Here is a 21,953-nt window from a genome sequence, read left to right on the forward strand (position 1 = left end):
CAAGATTTATTGCCAAAACCCAGAAATATCTTCATTATAGTCTTGTTTTTCCCATGAACACTTCATAATGCCCACAGGCTGTACACAAGCTAGCAAGATCCTCTAGCAAAAGTTAAAAAATATCACATATTCTTTATACTCTACTAACAAGGGAATGAGGAAAAAAACACTCAAACCTCTCTTGTGAACAATTATGCAAACCTTCCAGCTTAGTTTTGCAGAACTAGAAGGTCTAACAATGCAAATCAGAGCTGGAAAGGTAGAGACAGAAACAGACAAAAGAGGAAGCAAGGGAGGGGGCTGAAGCCCACAAGGAGCCTATGTAGAATAACAAGAAGAGGTGTTGAGACTTATAACCTGCCAACTTTCCACAGTACTACTTCATATTTTTATCAAAATACCAATCCTAGTGTTGAAGTAACAAAACCAATCATTAAAACATCAGGTAAGCAAAATATTCACAGAACTATGAAATTTTATGTTAAAAATATTTGTGTATGAAACATACTTTTATTTGTCTAAAATGTCATTTTAAGACCTTAAATTTTGCCTCCAGGTGGTGGTGGTGTATGCCTTTAATCCCAGAACTCTGGAGGAAGAGGTAAGCTGATCTCTGAGTTTGAGCCAGCCTGGTCTACAGAGTGAGTTTCAGGGTAGCCAAGGGTACATATATAAACCCTGTCTCAAAAAATGGAAAACCACAACTAACTAAATAACTAACTAAACTCTCTCTCTAAATTGTTAAATAATAATGAAAAATCTCTATACAGTACTAGATAGTTGATATTCACAACCAACCAAATTATGGCTAATAACGTCTCCATTTAATAGAAAAACTGTAGTAGAAAGAAGTTTAGTAACTTGGCTGTAGGTAAAAAGGAGGCAATAAAATTTGAGATTTAGGATTACCCAGAACTCAGGTTTTATTCTTCAATAAGTAAAAATAAACAAGACTTATAATAACAACAAATCATAAATCATGTTTCAGATATCCTTCTCCATATGTTAACTTCACAATAATAATCCTATGAAGAATGGCATAATGTTAAAACCAATCTGATAGATGAAAATCTGAGGTAGAGAGAGGTTCAAAATCTTGCCCAAGAAATGTTAGAGGCTCAAAACCTTTTGATGACTGCTAAGGCTAATACACAAAGTCATTATAGCAATTCAACTTTTAAAATAACTTTTATTTTATGAGGTTATACTATAAACATATAATTTAACCCCATTTTCCTCCTCTCCAAACCCTCCCATATACCCTTCTTTGCTTTCTTTCAAGTTTATGACCTTTTCCCACTAATTGTTGTTATATTCATATATATGTCTTATTTCTAATTACAACATAATCAGTCTGTATGATGTTACTTGTATGTATGTTTTCTGGGCTGACCTTTTGGTGTAAGATAACCAGTTGGTGTGCTTTTCTCTGGAAAAACTATTTTTCCTTTTGTCAACACTTTCTAGTTGCCTTTAAAGAAAAATTGACTAGCAAGAACTAACAACAAGTTTTCCATTTGAATGCTCAACTAAGAGTCATGAATTGATGTCACAAACCAAAGTTTTCAGATTTACACAAATAGGAAATTCAGTTCTGACCAAATTGCTTGAAGTCAAGATGGTCATACATCCAACTCAATTACTTCAAAAGAATTCAACAACCTCAGAAAAGACTGTAATCTTTCTAAAATTAGCATTTCTCACCGGTTACCTTTTTTTTTTCTTTTTGAGTATTTACCATTATTAGGAGGAATCTCACAGGACAGTGTTGTAGAGTTAGATCCAAGTTTGTCAACTGCACATTCAGAGTCACAGACCAATATGGTTGAATTCCATGGATCAAATCCCATGCCTGTCACAGTCAAGGTTTGTCCACCACCAAAGCTCCCTGAAGAAGATAAATACAAGGAGAACATGAACAAATGCGCAGGAAATGTCCCCTCTGCAAGCATTTGCTTTAGTTAAAACCCCCCAAAAAGTATCTTTATGTAACTTTCTTAGATCTGAAATTTATTACATTATTAATAAAACCAAATATCTTTTTAATTGTAGTGTTTAAATTTTTCAATGAATAAGTGTGGCTTCTGTTAATTTAAGTAAATAATTTTGGAAACTAAAATTTAATTTAAAAGAGATGTCACAAAGGATTTTAGAGTACTCAAAACATACATGAAACATTATTACTTGAGTATTTTCATCACACTTTTTGACATTTTCTAACCATTAATTTTCAACTGGAAACTTTTCTGTGGAAATAATTTATTCCTGTTATACTAAGTATGATTTCAAAATTTCCCCATGTAACTTTAGAGTTTAAAATTGGAAAACTTTTAATTAAATGATACAGCAGTAAGTAATATAAAAGTTATTTTGGAATGATTGGTTAATACTTTTTGTTAATTTGTTGGACAAATGAAGGTAAGTATTTTTATTCTTATAAGAAGGACAAGTTATGGCAGGATTTTAAGATTATGTTGTTTTCAAGTGAGTGCTGAAATAATATAAATTGTCTGATCACCTTTTGTTGGATAAATATTCTGAATAGAAAGTGGGTACTCAAATACAACAGAGGAGACAGCAGAGCCTTTTGTCTTATGAAGCATCGTCACAGGGAAAATGCCCCCTGCATGCTCTCCCACAGTGCACTGTAACACAGTGTCATTGACAGTGGTCACATTACATACACTCTCTTTTATCATCACTGAAACATCGGAGATAGCAAATCCAAGATTAGACCCAGTTATTTCAACTTCAGTTCCTGGTAGACCTTAAAACAAAAAGGAAATCATATAAATACACAAATGCACACACCTGCTAATGTTTCTATATGCACTTAAAGATTTGCAACTTTACTTCTGTGAAGAAAATAATATCCAGTTGATCCAGGCAGGCCTTGACAACCAGCTTCCAAGAGGCAGAGGCAGGTGGGTCACTGAGTTTAGAGGCTAGCCTTTTCAACAGAGTAAGTTACAGGACAGACAGGGATACATAGAGAAATCTTGTCTTGAAAAAATTAAAACCAAAGAAAACCAAAATAATATCCAGCATTTTAAAACTACATAAAACAGTACATATGATGTGCTATGTACATTTTTTACTACAATATATACACAATCATTACAAGTGACTTATCTAAATGTTTGCTGTTTTCCAGCCCTTCCATTCATGATAACTTATATATTACCTCTTTAGTCTGGTAGAGAAAAAGGAAAGAAAGAGCGATAGATTTCTGAGCATGAGTCTTAGCATTTAGTGCTAGTTTCTCTTCTGTAGCAATTCTCTCTGAGAATGGGCTATACTTTCTGTTACTCAAGTATTTTCAGTAGCTTCATTTTCAGAACAAATATGTCATGATATAAAAATAATCAGTTATAGTTGAAAATAGGGGGGGGAGAACTATTTTAAAGATTTAAAGATTTTAAAGTAAATATTGATGTTAAGGTTTTAAGTTAAATATAAACAAACCCCAAATGTTCATTTTATCTGTTACTTTATTTTTTTTTTGATAAAATAATACTTTTATTTTTTAATATTTTCATGTATTTTATTAAGTTTTAAATACCTCTTACTTTTTGTGTAAGGACAGTTAGGTACAACTATCTTTGTAGGGCTGGAGAGATGGCTAAGCAATTAAGCATACTGAGGCTCTTTTAGAGAACCTGGGTTTGATTCCCAGTATACCCATGTTGACTCATAATAGTTCCACAAGTGGCACACATACATACTTGCAGGCAAAACATAACAATAAAATAGCATAACAATACAATAAAAAATTAAAACTGCCTTTAGGTTTTCTTTTTTTTTTAAATAAAGTCACTGTAAACATATTATTTTTTTTTACTTTTCTGTCAATCTTATGTTGAACTAATTATCAAAGAAAATAGGGACTCCAAGATAATGAAGAATATTACCTTCATTATGTAGTCCCTCCTTCTTCACATGCACAATTATTATATATCAAATTACCATTTTTTGTAATACCAAATATTGTACATGTGAGTTTTCTTCCTGCTTCCCAATTTGTACATGTGAACTTTCTTCCTTTTTTCCTATTTTATCCCATTCAAAACTGCATTGTTTGCTAACCAAATCATGTCATAGATGTCTTTAATTAATTATGAATCTAATCATTCATAATCTGCTATTTCCATTGAAATTATTTAACAATATCTTATATTTATGGAATAGAGTTCATCATTTTCCATGCAAGCCCAATAAGAATTTACTTGTTCAGAACTCTGTTTATCTCTAAAATCTCATCTCTAGGTAATGAGCTGTTTAAAAAAACAAAATATAAAAGTACATTGAGGGCACTAAACATGGAAATTCCATAGAACAAATTCTTAAATTTTGCATGAATAGATGGTAATCTTTATAGATTATTATGAATTAAAAATGTACAAGAAGGAGTCACATTTAATCTTATAATAAAAATTACTATATGATTGCCTAATGAAGTAAAGATTATGACAATAAAAGTAATTATGAGTCATTAGCATAAAATTATATATTAATGAAAATTCATGAGAGTAGTATTTTCAAATACAAGCTAAATTATTTTTAAAGGTTAAAATTTTGTTGACATTTCAAATGCATTCCTTTAGAGTAATCAATCTATAGTCTATTACTTTGCTAAATGAGTTAGGCTTGGTCTCTCTTTCTATAAGCTTCTTATTCATCACACACATTCTTTGGAGGATACATATAAGACAGATGGAAAGAACAGTCATGGGAGCAAACAACACATGCCATTGCTGATGAGGTCAATAACAGCCTTACGTAGGTGCCACAGATGTGTAGGTAGTCGTAAGTGGTATAAGAAAGCAGGTTGGGCAACCTATGGAGAGTAAGGCTAAGCAGTGCTCTTCCATGACCTTTGTTTCAGAACCTACCTCCAGCTTCCTCTTTTTAGTTCCTAGATTGACCTTCTTATATGATGGATTGTGATAGCATGTGTAAAACAAATAAATCCATTTCCACACAAGTAATGTGCTGTTTTGAGTCTGAATATGTTACCCCAGTAACTAAATGGCCACACTCCTGACTGTTTTGCTGCTGCTACTTCTGTAGGATCCCTCACATAGATGATGAGTTGTCAAATAGCATGGAGACTAGAACCTGTGGCACAAGGCAAAGGATAAGATGCCATCTCCATCTGAGCATGCCACTTCCTTGGAAAGAATTTTGTTGTACCAACAATATGCAGCCAGAGTTTATAGAAATAAAATATTCTGAACATGTATTGGTGTTATTAAGATCAATCATTTGTGAATCTTAACAGTTGTTTCTTGTGCCACATCAATATTAATGACACAACCTACTTATTTTGCTCCCATGACAGTTATCTGTTTCTTCCTCATTTGTAATTTAGACCAAGATGATGTACATTGTGTTTCTATATTAAAGCTGTAATTTTATACTGAAAATGTATGAAAAAATACAAAATTAAGACTATGCAGAACTTGAATCCCATGCGTTACATTAATTGGCCTAAGGAGGATGATGAAGACATTATTTAACATCATAACTCAGTAATAATTAATATAACTGTAACATGACATCAAGACAATAAATAAAAAGGCATGTAGATGCTGGAGTACCTCTATTAGGGATGATTCTTTTGAGAAATGGAGTATCCTCCATGGCATATGTAAATGACAAAGGTGGGTAGATGATCGCATTGGCACTAATCTTCAGATTGGCTGTACCAGCTCTCCCAGCTGGGGTGCTGCAGTAGACCTCACTGGAGCTGATGAATGTAATTTGACAAGGCTTATCCCCAACAGTAACTGTGGTGTTTCCAGGAGAAAATCCATTGCCTGTTATCATCAAAGTTGTTCCACCAGCAATGCTTCCAGAGGTTGGTGAGACAGAAGCTACTGCAGGGCTGCTGATGGTTAGATTTCCTAGAGCCAAGCCCTTAGACCCAACAACAACACTGAGAGAATGAAGTCCAACTTCTAGTGGAGCCATGAGGACAGTAATATTATTTTCATTAACATCTATTACTCTGAACTGTTGACTTCCAATAAATATAGAAATCTCTTCCAACACTGTCCCAAAACCTTCTCCTTTGATGAGGACATTTCCATATCCTTGGATTGAGTTTGGGAAAATTCCTGTTACATAGGGAGCAATGTTTTCTAAATATGAAAAGCTGCAGTTGCTCTGACATTGGGCAGGCACTCCATGTATTAGAATATCTACAAGAACAAGCTGTTGGGGAGCAGGAGATGTTTCACATTCAATAGCTGTGTAGGTCACAGATAGAACTTTACATGGGAAATCACCCATAAAGACTTCTACACCTTCAGGAGAAGCCATAAATCCAGAGCCTTGTATGGTTACCCTTGTCATTCCTGTAGTTGACCCTGCTTTTGGCATCACCATATCTATGTTTGGCAAAAGTACAAACCGCCTGTCAAATGCTTTGGTCAGTGTGTTGATAGCAGTGCCCAGGTTGTAGACAATCAAAGTAACAATTTCTCTAATGCCAACATTCATTGAGTTTTGTGGGTCAATATGACATATAATAGAATTTTCACTACTTTCTTCTACAACACAAGGGTAGCTACCAATTGTAACCTGGAAGAAAAATGAATACAAAATAAAATGCATTCATCCGTTACTCTCTTATAAACTTAATGTTTGTATTAGCATCAATTATATTTTTAAAATGGTAATTCTGTGAAAAATTTGTATTCACAAAATTAATGGGAAATTGATGAAGATGTATATTAAATTGACCTTATGTCATGGTTTTACAAGTGTGGTAATAACTGAGTTGCTCCTATTAACCAAAAAGTATAAAATTAAATAACCATCAATTGGATAGATGAATAGACTCTATGTGATATACATGGCATATAACAATGTATTTATTCATCCATGAAAAGAAAGGAAGCACTGAATCATGGATGAACTTTCAGCATATTATGCCAAAGGAAAATAAATGTTCACAAAGAACTTCATATTGTAGAAAAATGTTCAGAGTAGGTAAGTCTGTATAGAGGGAAAAGAGATAGCAGTTACCCTGTGCTGACATGGGAGAAGGAAGTGGGTGATGTCCAGTGAGGTTTCTTTTATGATCATGACATGTTCTAAAACTTACTTCAGTTAGAGGTGTACTAACTGAATAATATACTATTAAATATCCAATAATATACTATTAAATATACACACATATGTACAATTGTAAATGTTAAGTGCAATTAACATTAGTAGTATGCAAGTGATAGATCATAAATCTGATGAAATTGCACCAGCAGATTGTGGTCAAAATATGTTCTTTTTATTGATCACGTGGATCTCAAATAGGATCTGAGAAGAGATTCTATTATCTTACCTTATTAGCACATGGAAGACTACTGAAGCCATGTCCAATGATAGTTATAAGTTCATTTGCTGTTCCGGTAGAGGGAGTAATGTTGATTATAGAGGGTGAAATGCAATTTGAAAGCTCGAAGAATAATTTATTTGAATGTTTAACCCTTGTATCATTCAGAGCACACAGGGGTTCTGTTGCTAGGCAGCCTGCTGCAGTACTTGTCAACTGTAAATGCGCAGGGCCTGCTTTAGACAAAAGAATCATTTGTAAACTATGAACACTATCCTAAAACAAGAACTCTGTTCAGACTCTATTACTGTTTATATTAATGAAGGGGGTAGATGGTTTTAAATTCTGGAGATCTGTTATTTTTAAAATTAATTCTTAAAAGTATTTTAATTTATTAAATTATAAATTAATTAGTAATTTTACATAATAAATTCTAGCCTTAAGAAGAGACAAAAGCAGGTAGATCCAGTCATCTGAGATCTACTTTACAAAGGTCACTTTAAGCTGGGTCATCTGGTGTAGTTTCCATGTTTAACAATCTCACCTGGAACATATGTTGCCTCCATGTTTCCCACAAACAGGTGCAGGGGAATGTGCCTTGTTTCGGCTGGAAAAACGTTAATGACTCCTTGGAGAGATATGGAGTGAGCCTCATCAACATACCCGCTGCTGTAGTAATAGATTCCAGGGGAAGTAAACTGGTAAGAAAATGAACCTGCCATAAAATAAGATTATACACAAGAGATACAAGCAATTAATGAATCTTTTAAAACTAGGCAAGGAAATTGGAAATTATCGTTTCAATGCAAGTGTAGATGGCAAATTTTCTTATAGTTTTATGTGTCTTATAGTGCAATAGGAAGTAGTAGGAATGAGTCACTGGCTATAAAGACTTTCTTTTGTTTGTTTGTTTTGGTTTTGATAGTGAAGTTTCATACAAGAAAGATCCAGCTTTACATTTTAAAGAAAACTATGCAAAGTCTAGCCTAATTTATCAAATTTTAAGATAAAATCACAATGAAAATTTATACTATTATTAGTATAGAACAAACTAGTTATCTGAAAGGCACAATCACACTTATAAAAATGCTGATAAGCTGATTACAATCAACAAAAGTTCATTATTTATTATCAGGTTAGTGTGACTAAAACATATAGTCCTATCTTCAATCAGTCCTATTGTACTTTGTTGCATAACATATGTTTCAGTTGGTCAATTATCATGGATTCAAAAAAGATAATAAAGACCAGAAATAGCATACCAAGTGTCTTAGTGTGTTTAAGATAATTGCTTGAATTTATCTATAATGTTTTTTTAAATAGGCATAAAATATCAGGTAAACTAATTTCTAGTCTTATTTGTATGACTAATTCATGTAAACATATTTACTGAGAGTAAGAAAAAGGAAAACAATGACAATTTCAACAAAACAAATCATACCGGATGCAGATTTTTGCCTTCCATTTGTAAATCCTTTGCCATCATAAGTTACACTTCCGGGACTGGAGACTGAGAAAATTCGGTACCCTATACCCCTAAGAAAGGGGTGTGCTTGCCAGGACCACACCACGGTATCGCCCACAGTCACATTTAAGACTGATGGTGACCAGGCATAACCTAGTCCATGCACTGGGAGTAAAAATTGAGGCAGATTTTTAAAAGGAGAAGAAGTTAAATGTCTTAATAATTAACCATGAAATGAGCCAAGAACAATTTTCAAGTTAATATTCTACATTAATGTTTGTACATAATTTAAACAACCAAAATAAAATCAGGATTACTAGAAAGCAAGATCATAATATGCAAAGGAAAAAATAAATTGTAACTAGTAATTCCAGAATGATGATCAAGAAACACTAAAAAGAGTTGGATGTTTAAGAAATAAGTTGTTCAGAAATGCTACATGGAGTGTTTCTAATGTTCTTATCAACTCTTTACACAGAAGAATTCTTGGAAACAACTAGTCATGCCAATAAATTCAACTTGAATATTCAGAAATTCATGACTGATAGTAAGCAGTAACTCAGGATGTACTGAACCTCAGCAAAATCACTGGAAATTCCTGAACATGAGATTATAAAGCCTGGCCTTCTCACCTTAACCTCATGATTTATGTAACTACATATGCAGTGAGAATGTGACTCTTAATTTCACATGGAGAACACTGCAAAAGTATAAAAGAAACAACATAGATTCTCTAGACAACTTAAAATGCAAAATAAAAATTAACCTAATCTCAGCATAAACTCTCTCTTTTTTATTTTCAATATATATAATTGTGGTTGGTACCTAAATGTGAACCGTTGTTGGTAATTCTGAATACTGTCCCTGTTGAATGGAGAGTACATTTGATGACATTTTCTGATGATGATGTAATGTCGCATGGGAAGGAGCCTAAAAGTATAAAGTTAGGAAAAACATTGTCAGGTTTTTTGTTGTTGTTGTTGTTGTTGTTGTTTTGTTTTTTTGTTTTTTTTTTTAACTACAGATGACTATATCAGCAGTAAAGAGTCATTGCTTAACAGAGCTCTGTGTTACACAGGAGGATCTTTGGTCCTTTGCTTCTGATGGTGATTATGTTTGAGTATGTGTTTTCACACAAGTGTTTTATACACATTAAATACACAATGATAATGAAAGATTCAAAAGCAGAGTTGTTGACTGTCTCATTATCCCTTTAACCACAAACGCTTTTCTACATTAACAAAAAGAAGTATTGGAGAGAAGGATCAGTAGTGAAGAGCTCTCACTGCTTTTGCATAAGCTCCAAGTTCAGTTCCCATCACTGATACCAGTGGCTCACAGCTACCTATGATTCCAGCTATATGGTATCCAGTGTCCTCCTCTGGCCTCATATGAGTACCAATATGCATGAACCCTTCCCCCCAACACATTATTATATAGAAAAACAAGTAAGACTATTTATATAACCTTTCTTACAATATTGTAAAAGCACTGAAAATATTTGTGTAGCAACCCAGGTTCCTCCGGCAGATCATTTTAGACAAGGAAAACCTTAACAAGTTAGACCCTACAGGACAAAGGTTTTACCTAAGAGAACAGAATTCTCAGTTGGTATTGTGCTGAACCCAAAACCCATTATAGTGATTTCAGTGCCACCATACAAAGAGCCTCTCTGAGGAAACATGTGGATGACTTCCAAAATGTATAGTATGGAAGCATTTAACTTGTTCCTGAAAAAGAAGAAAGAAAAGATTTCAAGTGAGCTTCCTTACCTCACTCCACAGTGTTTTGGGGATAGGAAATAATTGAATACATATATAATTAGACATTAATTTTTCAGACCAGATAATCTGATAATCATATTTACTTTGGTTAAATGTATATATTAATTTTAAAAACCAGAGTTTTGAAAAATCTAATAACAGAACTATGTGACATGAAAAGTCTTAAAATAATATAGAAAATATGATTTTAAGAAATGAGGTCACAAGAAATAAATGGAATTAGAGTGTTTTAAAATTTTTTACTATAGTAAAATGTAAATGTACATGTTAAAAAGGAAGCAACAAAATTCAATACATTATAGAAGTAATTAATTTTTGTGTAATTCAGTTTAATTTTTCCTAGTTGTTGAAAACTTGTCAAGGCTTCTTGTTATCTCAGGGAAGGCACATATTTACTTTATTTTATTTTAGATGATAGGCTTGCTAGGGTGCCATCAAATTGTGCGATGTTCTGACCTGATACAGAGGGCTCAACCCCTTTATCCTAGGTCCCACTATGACAGCACAGTTTGTAAATTCCAAAGAGGTTTTGTATTGCTTCATTTAACTCCTTTAGTATGCTGAATTGGCATTTCTCCAACTACCATCTAAATACACAGTTTGGGTTTGACTTTAATTTGACATAATATCATCCACAAACATCAGAAGCCAGTAGATTTTCAAAAACGTTATGAACTCCTCCCAGTAATTCCAACAGAGGATTCAGTTCTAGAGTCTATGCTTACTGGTCCTCACTTCCTGTAGGATTTGGACAATTATCTGCCCTTCTATTCTGACACCTGCCTTCTTTGCCTTCTTTTTAAGCCATTAATTTACTTTGCTGTTTTTCAAAGTATTCCAAACTAGCAATTGTCTCAGAATGAACTAAAATTTTGCTGTTAACAGTTTCAGGGAAGAAAATTCAGAATTCCTGTTTTAAAGAGAATCAGCAAGGAATTGTCTCCACTGCTTCCTTTAGATGGTCAGATCCTGGCTTAACTGTTACCTTTTCAGAGGATCCTGCCCTGTTCCATGGAATGCTAGTTCACTTCATATACATTCTTATCATAACAATATCCATTTTTACAGTTCTAATTGTTACAGAATTGTTTAAGCATTGAGAAAAATCCTCCCAACAATATGTAACATTAGTGCAGGAAATTACTGTAAATTTAGAAATAAACAACTGCTCTCCCTCTAACACCAAAACTGCTAGAAAAACATTCCCTGGATGCATGCAAATCACATAACCAGTACAAAAATTCAACAGAGAATATATTAACATTTTCTAAATGGTTTGGTCAAAAACCAAAGAGCTATTGCATACTTTATGAGAATTTTAAACAATTTTTTTCTATGAGAAGAAAAAATTCCAATCCCAATTTTAGCCCCAAGCTTTCCATAGTTCTATCATTTATAACCAGTATCAGTGTCATACCTTGTTGACGCCAAGCCCCAGTTTCTGACTTTCACATAGATGTCATGTTTTCCTGGAGGTAACGTGGGCAACAGGCATGTAATGTCTGTGAAGTTTGAGTAAAGTACCTGGCAGTGCTTTCTTCCAACATACACCGTATTTTGTGCGAGTTCATTTCCAAAGTTATAACCTTTAATTGTTAAATTGACCTTTCCTATGATTTTAAAAGAAAAATACAACTGGTTGTATAAAAATTTAACTTGTTACCCCAATAAAATTTGCATGTTAACCAAACCAATATGTTTATTTTTTATTGTATTTAGAAAAAATTTCCGGTTTCAGAGGCAAAATTCAAAGAATGAGTTAATGCTTCTATGTACACATAAAGTGCCATGCTTATTTTACACAGAAAAAAAAGCACTGAAGTATTTTTTAAAAATATATTTTTCTCACCATTGTACATGTTTAGAATAAAATTTTAAGTTGACTTGTTTGTGTTTAAAGTAAAGGAAAGTAAAGATTATGTTTCAGTGTAAGGAACAAACTTCAGTGAGAAGCTGTGCTTTGAAGAACTTTCTGGTTTGTGTGTGTGTGCACTTGTGCATGTGGGTGTATGCACGTGTGTGTGTGTGTGTGTGTGTGTGTGTGTGTGTGTGTGTGTGTGTGTGAATTTACACTGAAGAAAAGTGGGGAAAGTCACTTGTAGATGCAAAATTCAGCAATGTGATAGGAACTATAAAAATATTTAATGTACTATAGTTTGAGATCACACAAAATCTACTACTACTTATGAAGTCTTAGATGTCCATTGATGATGGACAATAAAAATGTAAATATACAAGATGGAATTTTATTCAGGGTGAAGAAAAAGGATACAATGAAATTTGCATGTAAATTAATGGAACTTGAAATTATCATATTGAGTGAGGTAAACCAGACCCAAAAGACAAATGACTGATCTCACTGAGGTATTTCTTACCCAGAACTGTCCGTTCTTTTGGGCTGAAGTCAGTGACAACCGGTGTTTGTAAGCAGCTGTAGCTAAAACTGTCCTTGGCTGTGACTTGAATTCCATTGGTAATGACAGAAATATCAACTGTACCCTCAATTCTCTGAAAAAAAAAATAGAAAAATTAAAGTGATGAAGTATTTAAATCCATTCTCTTTGCTGGGGAGCTAATTCAGTCAGTAAATGTTTATGTTGCAAACACGAGAACCCAGGTTCAATCCCTACAATGCACATTAATAAAGGAGAGAAATACAGAGTGAAAAGAAGCCAGATGTGGTGTCTTGACCTCCCATCCTAGGCTTGTTGGCAAGATTTAGCCAGGGAGATAATCATATCCGAGAAAATATGGTAAAAAATTCCTGGGGAAATATATCCAAGGCTGTACACATACACACACAAAACAAAACAAAAAACCTCTAAAGGTTGAAGAAAAATAGAATCACTATAAATAAAATTCTAAAAATGTTTCATTTCAGTCATGAATTAGAGTTAATTCCCAGATATTTTAAGTTGACATATATTAAGTATAGGTTAGTGTATCTAATTCTGAAGGCAGAGACTTAGTGGTCCTGCAGTGTTTATGATCCATTTATCTGCATCTGTATTATTGCATTTTAAGGGGAATTTTCATGTTGCAGCTGAGATGCTCTGGGAAAATGGCTCTCTAACTGACGAAGGATAAGATACCAAAAATTCGTCCTTGTTCTCTTGCTATAGACTCAAATCTAATTTTTATACTTCATTCACAAAATAGACTGCATATTTAGCTGACCAAGTTACATACTCCAAGCTCTAACACTAAAAACCACTTTATATTTTCACTGATGGTATCTGTGCAACTCTCAATAAGGTAGTCTTGATCATCTCATACTTCATTAATGCACATGTTATGTTTTAACTGAATTATTAAAAAATATTTTTTCATATTGTCAAAGCCCCTAAATCCTTACTCTATCATTCAAACCAACACACACTCATTGATTATTTTCCCCTACACATCTTACCTATGTCTTCACTTACTCTCCTGTGTTTGAAATTTGGTGTCAGTGACTGATTCTGCATATATGATCTCTGTACACATAATTAGTGAACCATAGACCTATTTTAAATCTAAGGCTGATGTAAAAAATAAAAGGAATAATCGTTAATTCTAAAATCTTACATCCTATAGCAAACTCCAAATTTTTGCCAACAAATTGAAGTTTTGGCACTTTTAAACATAACTTTCTGGGTCAGAGAGATGATTCAGAGGTAAACATGCTCGTTGCAGTGATTATGCTCTGTCTGATCCCAGGAAGAGATCTGCCTCTGCTATATCTACAGATGTACAGCAGTAGTCACATCACACTCATGCATGTACACAAAAGGTAAATAAATGTAAATTTCAATACAAAAGTACAAATAAAAATGAATTTCTTTCTTAGAACCAAGAGTGCTTAGAATTGTTTCTCTGAAATTTACAAATTATTAATACTGAGTTATTTTCATCTTTCAGTTTATCTGGTAATTTTCTGGTGACCCTAAGTGCTGACTAGGCATCAACTCTTTTATGAGACCCCCATCTGAACTCCCATCTCCACTGAGTTTCATCTTTACTCTGTATCTACTTCTGTTATTTCAGGTGAGATGCATTGCTTACCTGTGACTATCCTCATCATGGTTTTTAAATGTCTCATATGTACAAATAATGTTTTGTCTTTAGATTTTGGTTTAAAATGATGAAGAAATGGTTTTTTACAGACAATACTGAAAGCTCAGAAATTTGGAGAAACGTGTCACTTGTCTACCCACCCACCCAGATGTTTTCTAGTTAATGAGGTTAGGACTATTGGAGGTGAGGAATAACTGAAGTCAGAGGCCTTACTTTTGATGTTCTGCAGGTTATCCTATTCAAATCTCCTTTAATCATATTGCAGGTCTCATTTCCAACTAAAACTGTTGAATTTTCACTAAAGCCAAATCCAGATATTGTCAGCAGAGTACCACCTTTATAAGAAAAACAAAGAAAGTAAAACCAAAAGTCAGGTCAACTAGGACCAAATGAAACTTTGTCCCTATCTAATTTATCATCCCCAAGTCATCTAGTGATACCAGCAAGTGGTTAGAGAAGCAGCTTTGCACACAGTTACCAGCACAAACCCAGCTAAGCTCTCAACTGCACAGGCTTGCCCATATTGACTTTGGGGTATATTAGCAGCAACTACCTCTTTGTCCTGGAAAGAAGTGACACTATTTCTATTTAGCCCATGTGTGTGGCAAATGAGGGTAAAACAAGACTTAAATTTTAATATCTCTAAGCAAGGAGAAAATCTAAGAGAAAAAACAAACTAAAGAAACTGTAATGTAATTTAAAAAAACCCACAAAAATCAAGACCAAAGCACAATTTCTTATATTAATTGTGGTTAAAAAATATACAGAGTACGTGAAACAACACAAGAAAAATTGTCTGTGCATCCTCTTTGTCAGCCTTCTTTTGTCCTGTTTGTCCCAGAACTTTATTCTAGGTCGAAGAGCTCCACTGAGACTCTGGTTACAAATGGAGCAGCTGGTAAGCAGAATAATAACTAATAAATCTTATCTTGACATAATTAATGAGGTTGTTATAGAAACATGTAATAATTGATGATATTAATTCAATAACCTATGATGTAAGCATAATTCCGAATTGTGCTTCACAAGGAAAAGAGTTAGCCAGCTATTTAATGCCTGTGCCTTTCAAAAGGACATTCTCTTCTGGGCTATGAGGGCATCTGGGGTTCCTTGCTCTTCTCCTGGCACTAGAATCAAAGCACTGGAAACCCAGTTGTGAAAATGTATGCAATCACCTCTTTGTAGAGCTGTTAGCTATTACCTGCCAGGCTTCCAGAATCAGGCCAGACATGTGAGATCTGACTCCGATAAACGAAGTAGGATCCCTCACCCTCTAGATTCTGTGCTAGTCCAACATCAGCAATGGACACAGCAACTGGTACATGTCCAGCACTTCCATTCAGAATCTGGCACTTGATCTTATTTTCTTTTGATAAAAAAGAAGAAGAAAATGATAAAGCAAATGTGGTGGTGTTTTCAGATTTTTTTAAAAAATGAACTCACTAAAATTAATTTGTAAATATTAACTTTGGCCTTTGTTTTTCAGACTCCAAGAACTATATCCAAGGAAAACTACTATTATTCTGGTGGGGTCAGGGAAATCTTAGTAGGGAGGTAGGATCTTTGCAAGCTACTTGCTGCTGTGAATTACTTATTTCTAGGAGATGGTAAACAAATATTGAAAATGAATCTGGAAACCTTGCCCAAAGAAAGTCTCTATCTTAGCAGAGGATGGCCTAGTCGGTCATCAATGGGAGGAGAGGCCCTTGGTCCTCTGAAGGTTCTATGCCCCAGTGTAGGGGAATGCCAGGGTCAGGAAGTGGAAGTGGGTGGGTTGAGGAGCAGGGAGAAGAAGGAGAGGATAGGGGATTTTTGGAAGGGAAACTAGGAAAGGGGGATAACATTTGAAATGTAAATAAAGAAAATATCTAATAAAAAAAGAAAGAAAAGAAAAAAAGAAAGTCTACATCAAAGTTATGAATTTTAAATAAAATTTTCATTCAACACTTTACTTATATCCACAACTGAGTAAAATAACATGTTCTATCAATAAACATGATAAAATCAAATGAAAACATTTTCTTCTCTTTACTATAGTTAAGTAATACTGTTATAATATTGGCTATTTGACTATAAGAACACATTTAAATAAAGATCAACAGAAATTATTTGGTAAGTGATCTTGTGTATGTGATTTCAATCATTAAATTGCAGAAAATATCTAGGATCGTGAATGATGTTTCAGTGAAATAAAGTAACTATGTTTGAACCAATGTCAAGAATTTAAAATTATAAATGATCTTTAAATTCTGCATAGCTTGAGAGATCCCATTGAACTAGAAATCAAAGAATATGATCATGACCTCTTACTTCAGGATGACTACTATGGCATTGTCACAGCATAGACAAAAGGTTGGTGATATAGTTTTTGGTAGAGTACTTACCTAACATGCCTTAGGCTCTGGGTTCAATCCCCAGTACACACAAAAGCAAATAAACAGCAACAACATGGACATGATCAGAGACCATGAGAGGAAAGAGACATACTTTGAATATCTCTGTTGCCTAGAGATACATAAACACATGAAATATCTTGTGACATAACTTTGTAAGGTATATATGAGTGGAAGTTTGGTAGATTACTCTTCTTGCGATAAAGACACCGTATAACAATCAATAGTCTATGGTCATAATCAATTATATATATCATTTATATATATGTAGTCATTGGCACTTTCCAGACCAGGTTGCTAATTTCATGGCTCTGAAATATATACCAGAAGACAATTATATTCGTGGTAGTTCTTTCTTCCAATTTCTCTAGGAGAAAAACAGTCAAACTTCAAGACAATTGAAAGAACCTACCCTCCACAGAGAGAAGAGAGCATCTGGTAGAACCAACAGAGACGGATACAGCTGAAGTCGGAGAAAATCCAGAGCCTGCTATGGTTAGAATCGTGCTTTCTGCGTAGGATCCTGAAAGTGAAAAACCTAAGTTACTACATTTCAAATGAAAAAAATTAGAATCTGTTATTATAAAATCAGATATTTCTTAGGAAGAATATGCCTATTTTTTATAAGATACAAACAATAAGCTTGAAATTAACCAGGGAGAAAAGTCACATGTGTTTGGCAATAATATTTTTCCATAGAATTATTATGTATTGATTTTTATTGTGGATATTTGTGTTAATATTCATCAGAATATTATTTCACTGTAATATTGAATTAGATAAGAAAAGAAAAGAAAAATAAGTTGAAAAAGCAGCAATCCACCATGAAACCATGGAGAAAAGAATGAGGGACAAGTGACCCTTCATTTGCAAAGGACATGGAAGGAAGGACATGCATCTTGAAGGCAAAAGAGGAGGAATTGGGAAGAGGACAGTGATCAGTGGAAGGATGAAGAGAGAAGAGAAGATATGGAAGATGTGTATGATCAGAAAACATAGTCGGCCATCAATGGAAAGAGAGGCCCATTGGACTTGCAAACTTTATATGCCCCAATATAGGGGAATGCCAGGGCCAAAAGAATGGGAATGGGTGGGTAGGGAAGTGGGGGGCGCTATGGGGGACTTTTGGGATAGCATTGGAAATGTAATTGAGGAAAATATGTAATAAAAATATTAAAAATTAACAAAAAAAGAAAACATTATTGCATGTATGAAGATGTCACAATGAAATCAATTATTATGTATTATTAATATATTCTAATTACAGATAGAACAAAGTAAACCTCTCCTGAGAAATAACACCTAAGACTGACTTTTCACTCCCACCATAGACACAGACATAAACAAAACACACACACACCAAAATTACTATATATGTATCTCAAATAAAAAAGGCATTGAAACAGAATGAAAGAAAATGTACAAAGAGAATTACTGTGGTTGCCTCAGGGAGCTGTAGGGGCTAGGATAGGGATAATTCTTAAAGGGAATTTTAGATTCTCATAATATTTCTGATTATGATTGGAATGTGTATAACAATATGTGAGCAGCCATTAGTTGTCAGTGAAGAAAAATGGCTAGTTTTTATTGCACTCATTATATTTTTCCATTATTTTTAACTTGATCAAACATGGTTGTTAATTATTTTGAGCCCAAAGTAATTTGGGAGAACTACACACACACACACACACACACACACACACACACACACACAAACACACAAAGGAAAATTACTAGCAAATTCAAGGGCACAAACCAGATACAGTTTACTATCAACTACTAAGACTGCATATAAGGTAGTGATTTCTGAATTCATCACTATGGTTAAAAACTCACCCTTTACATCTTATTCCTTATGTTTATTTACATTTTTAGGAGTTTACACACAAAAAACCACAATCACATTTTCCCCAATAAAACACCCTAGGCTGGGATGAGTTCTTGGAATTAATTGTTTTGTTTTCTCGAAGTGAATACTCAATTCTTTTGTTTTGTTACACTATAGCTATCCTATTGCTTGCCCAGTTGCTACCTCTGTAGGAGAATTCTCACCAGATGAATGTTAAGCAATGTCTCAAAGTCACAGAGAAATCATAGAGACTGATTGTAATTTGTAAAAGTAGAGAATAGAGATATCAATGGAATACTTTGGCTTCATATATTTTTTTCCAAATAAGTAATGAGTGCTTTTCCATAGTTTCAGCTGATAAATAGTTCTCACTATATTGAGAGGTTTTCTTGCCATAGTTAGTGACAGTAATCAATATTTAAAGTTCATTATCACAGTTATAGTTTTCTTTCTTTTTTGTTTTGTTTTCAACATGAGAATTTATAAATAAACTGTGAGATATTTGACTGCCAAATAGTGAAAATGAATAAACTTGAGGTACAAACATGAGTATGGGTAACAACAGCAAATCAAAATAATGGCATTTAAAATCAATGGAATAAAAAGATTACAAGAAACACTAAAGGCTAGTTCTTCAAAAGAAATCAACAGAACTTTATCAAGAAAAAGATTTTAAACCATACTAAAAGTCACTGTCAGGGTTGGGAAGGGTAGTTCACTACAGAGCCTATTTTTAATATATTTTTTATATTTTTCTATCTATCCACCACCTTGTATTTAAGGTTGAAACCAAAGCTTACCTTCGGAAGGTGTTGTTGTCAAGATCAGGGGAGTAATCATGGCATCCCATGTAAACCCACAGTCACCTGAACATTTGGCTGGAATTCCATTGACATAGACTTCAACCTTCAAGTCAAAAAACACAGATGCAAAGTTGAACAAGGCTAAAGGGCCAGCAAAGCTTAGTACAATATACATAGAATTTAGTAATGAGATGTAGTAATAATTTTGGAGTATATATACTTTATGCACTGGATTTAGAGCAAGAAGCATGTTATTTTCCCCCAAATGTTTATGCTTTGTGCATTGACACCTCATTTATTCATGTACTCATTCATTTATTCATATGCTTATTTGTATAGTAAATGTTCCATTAGGCTTCTAATGCAATTGTAAATGGGAATAAAAGAAACACATGCAAGAAAACAAATGTCAGCTGGGCATGGTGGCGCACTCCTTTAATCCCAGCACTCGGGAGGCAGAGGCAGGCAGATTTCTGAGTTTGAGGACAGCCTGGTCTACAAAGTGAGTTCCAGGACAGCCAGGGATATACAGAGAAACCCTGTCTCGAAAAACAAAAACAAAAACGTAAACAAAAAAGAAAACAAATGTCATCCTTGCTGTAGGATAGAGATTTACATAAATTGAATCATGAAAGCATTGTTTTAGTTAGTCTTAAGAAGATAGTTAGAGCTGGGCAGTGGTGGTGAATGCCTTTAATCCCAGCACTTGAGAGGCAGAGGCAGGTGGATTTCTGAATTCAAGGCCAGACTGGTCTACAGAGTGAGTTTCAGGACAGCCAGGGCTATGCAGAGAAACCCTGTCTCAAAAAAAACAAAAAACAAAAAAACAAAAACAAAAACAAAAAAGGAAGATAGAGGTTGCTTTATGGAAAGTCACTTATACTTAATATATTTTAATATTCTTAGCACTAAAGCAGCAACATTAATAATTGCAACATTAATAATTACCTAACATAAATGTTATAAAGATCAAATAGAATAACATAGTTACTAATTCTGTCAGTGGTAGATTTAAAATAATTCTTTCATCATCAGGAAGATAATTTTCTCCAAATTTAGAAAATAATCAGTTGATCAGTGAAACTACAGTTGAAAACATTTTCATTTTACAAGGTCTTTGGTATATTGGTATAAATTAGTTATACATTTGAAATTATAAATGTTATGAGAAAAGCTTGAATCATACCTGTGGTTGCTGATTCACTGTACGAAGCATGTCTCCAGGGATACGCTGTCTAAATAAGCCACCTTCCTTTATTGTGGTAACTGTTACATTAGCCTTTTCTCCAATAATGTTGGAATCATTGATCTATTTTTAGACAAAATGATTTTATAGAATAGCAATGGAAAATGGAACCAATTTAAGAATAAGTGAAAGCTGAATAAAAGCTTATGGATGTAAAAAATTAAATTTAGAAATATTTGTTTGAAAAAATTTCTAGAGAAACAATAATCAACTCAAAGGAAAAATGGTAAGACCATTGGATTATAATATGTTACATTAATTAAAGTATAATAGGCCTAACGAAAATAAATTTATTTAATTTTATATTGGAAAATGTTTTCTGTTCCTTCTCAATATAGTTACTTTGGCAAATCATTCATAAATAATTAAAAAGTTGAGTTATATTTTCCCTTTAGCATTTTTCATCCCTGGCAATTTTGTTGTCTCATTCTAGAATCATATTCTCTTCTAGCCATAAAAATTCTCTTCTAGTCATTCAAAATCCTTATGCCAGTATGGTAACCTTCTGATACCTAAAGGCACTAGCAAAGATATAAGTGTCTATATGATGCACTACACATGAGCTTTTGATGAAGAACAGCAATAGTGAATAAGCAGTGGAGACTGGTGGAAAAAGAGAAGAGGTGAATATCATAAATTAGCAGAGCTAGCAAGAGGAGGCCAGTCTCAATAATAGAATTTTAGAATTCTAGTTCCAAGTATGTGCCTGTAAAATAACCCCTGTGGTTTTATAACATCTTGCACAATGAATTTTATGTCTACATACTTTTATGAGTTTTTTCTTCTACTTTCCTGTCTCCCCATTCAATAAATTTCCTGAGAAGGGTTCTGCACCTTCTCCACCTTATCATAGCAGATGGCTACAGAGTAGTCAGTAAAGGGTTCTGTCATTTCAACAATCATTCTCTCATCAAAGAAATGATGCAGTGGTGACCACTTTTTTGGTTATACCATTTCTCATCTGTACTACTGTTTCAGTAGGGTAGAATTATATAACAGATTGCTGAATCACAGGTATATA

At 33.7% G+C, this 21,953-nt stretch overlaps 1 protein-coding gene across 1 annotated transcript in view; it reads right to left on the reverse strand.

The window, feature by feature from the left end:
* Positions 1 to 21,953, reverse strand: part of Pkhd1l1 (PKHD1 like 1) — a 140,204-nt gene that overhangs the window by 69,699 nt on the left and 48,552 nt on the right. The window contains exons 26-40 of the mRNA XM_085831797.1: positions 20,873 to 20,995; positions 19,684 to 19,789; positions 17,447 to 17,557; positions 15,843 to 16,007; positions 14,855 to 14,976; positions 12,961 to 13,093; positions 12,003 to 12,195; positions 10,389 to 10,531; positions 9,627 to 9,731; positions 8,778 to 8,966; positions 7,881 to 8,051; positions 7,346 to 7,572; positions 5,601 to 6,585; positions 2,519 to 2,767; positions 1,739 to 1,888 (exon numbers count right to left, since the gene is read on the reverse strand). Of these exons, the coding sequence (XP_085687923.1) occupies positions 1,739 to 1,888; positions 2,519 to 2,767; positions 5,601 to 6,585; positions 7,346 to 7,572; positions 7,881 to 8,051; positions 8,778 to 8,966; positions 9,627 to 9,731; positions 10,389 to 10,531; positions 12,003 to 12,195; positions 12,961 to 13,093; positions 14,855 to 14,976; positions 15,843 to 16,007; positions 17,447 to 17,557; positions 19,684 to 19,789; positions 20,873 to 20,995 (3,172 nt within the window). The remainder of the gene's footprint in view (positions 1 to 1,738; positions 1,889 to 2,518; positions 2,768 to 5,600; positions 6,586 to 7,345; positions 7,573 to 7,880; positions 8,052 to 8,777; positions 8,967 to 9,626; positions 9,732 to 10,388; positions 10,532 to 12,002; positions 12,196 to 12,960; positions 13,094 to 14,854; positions 14,977 to 15,842; positions 16,008 to 17,446; positions 17,558 to 19,683; positions 19,790 to 20,872; positions 20,996 to 21,953) is intronic.

The sequence above is a fragment of the Mus caroli genome, unplaced genomic scaffold, assembly GCF_978045245.1.
Source record: "Mus caroli unplaced genomic scaffold, Mus_caroli_1 scaffold_16, whole genome shotgun sequence".
NCBI lineage: Eukaryota > Metazoa > Chordata > Mammalia > Rodentia > Muridae > Mus > Mus caroli.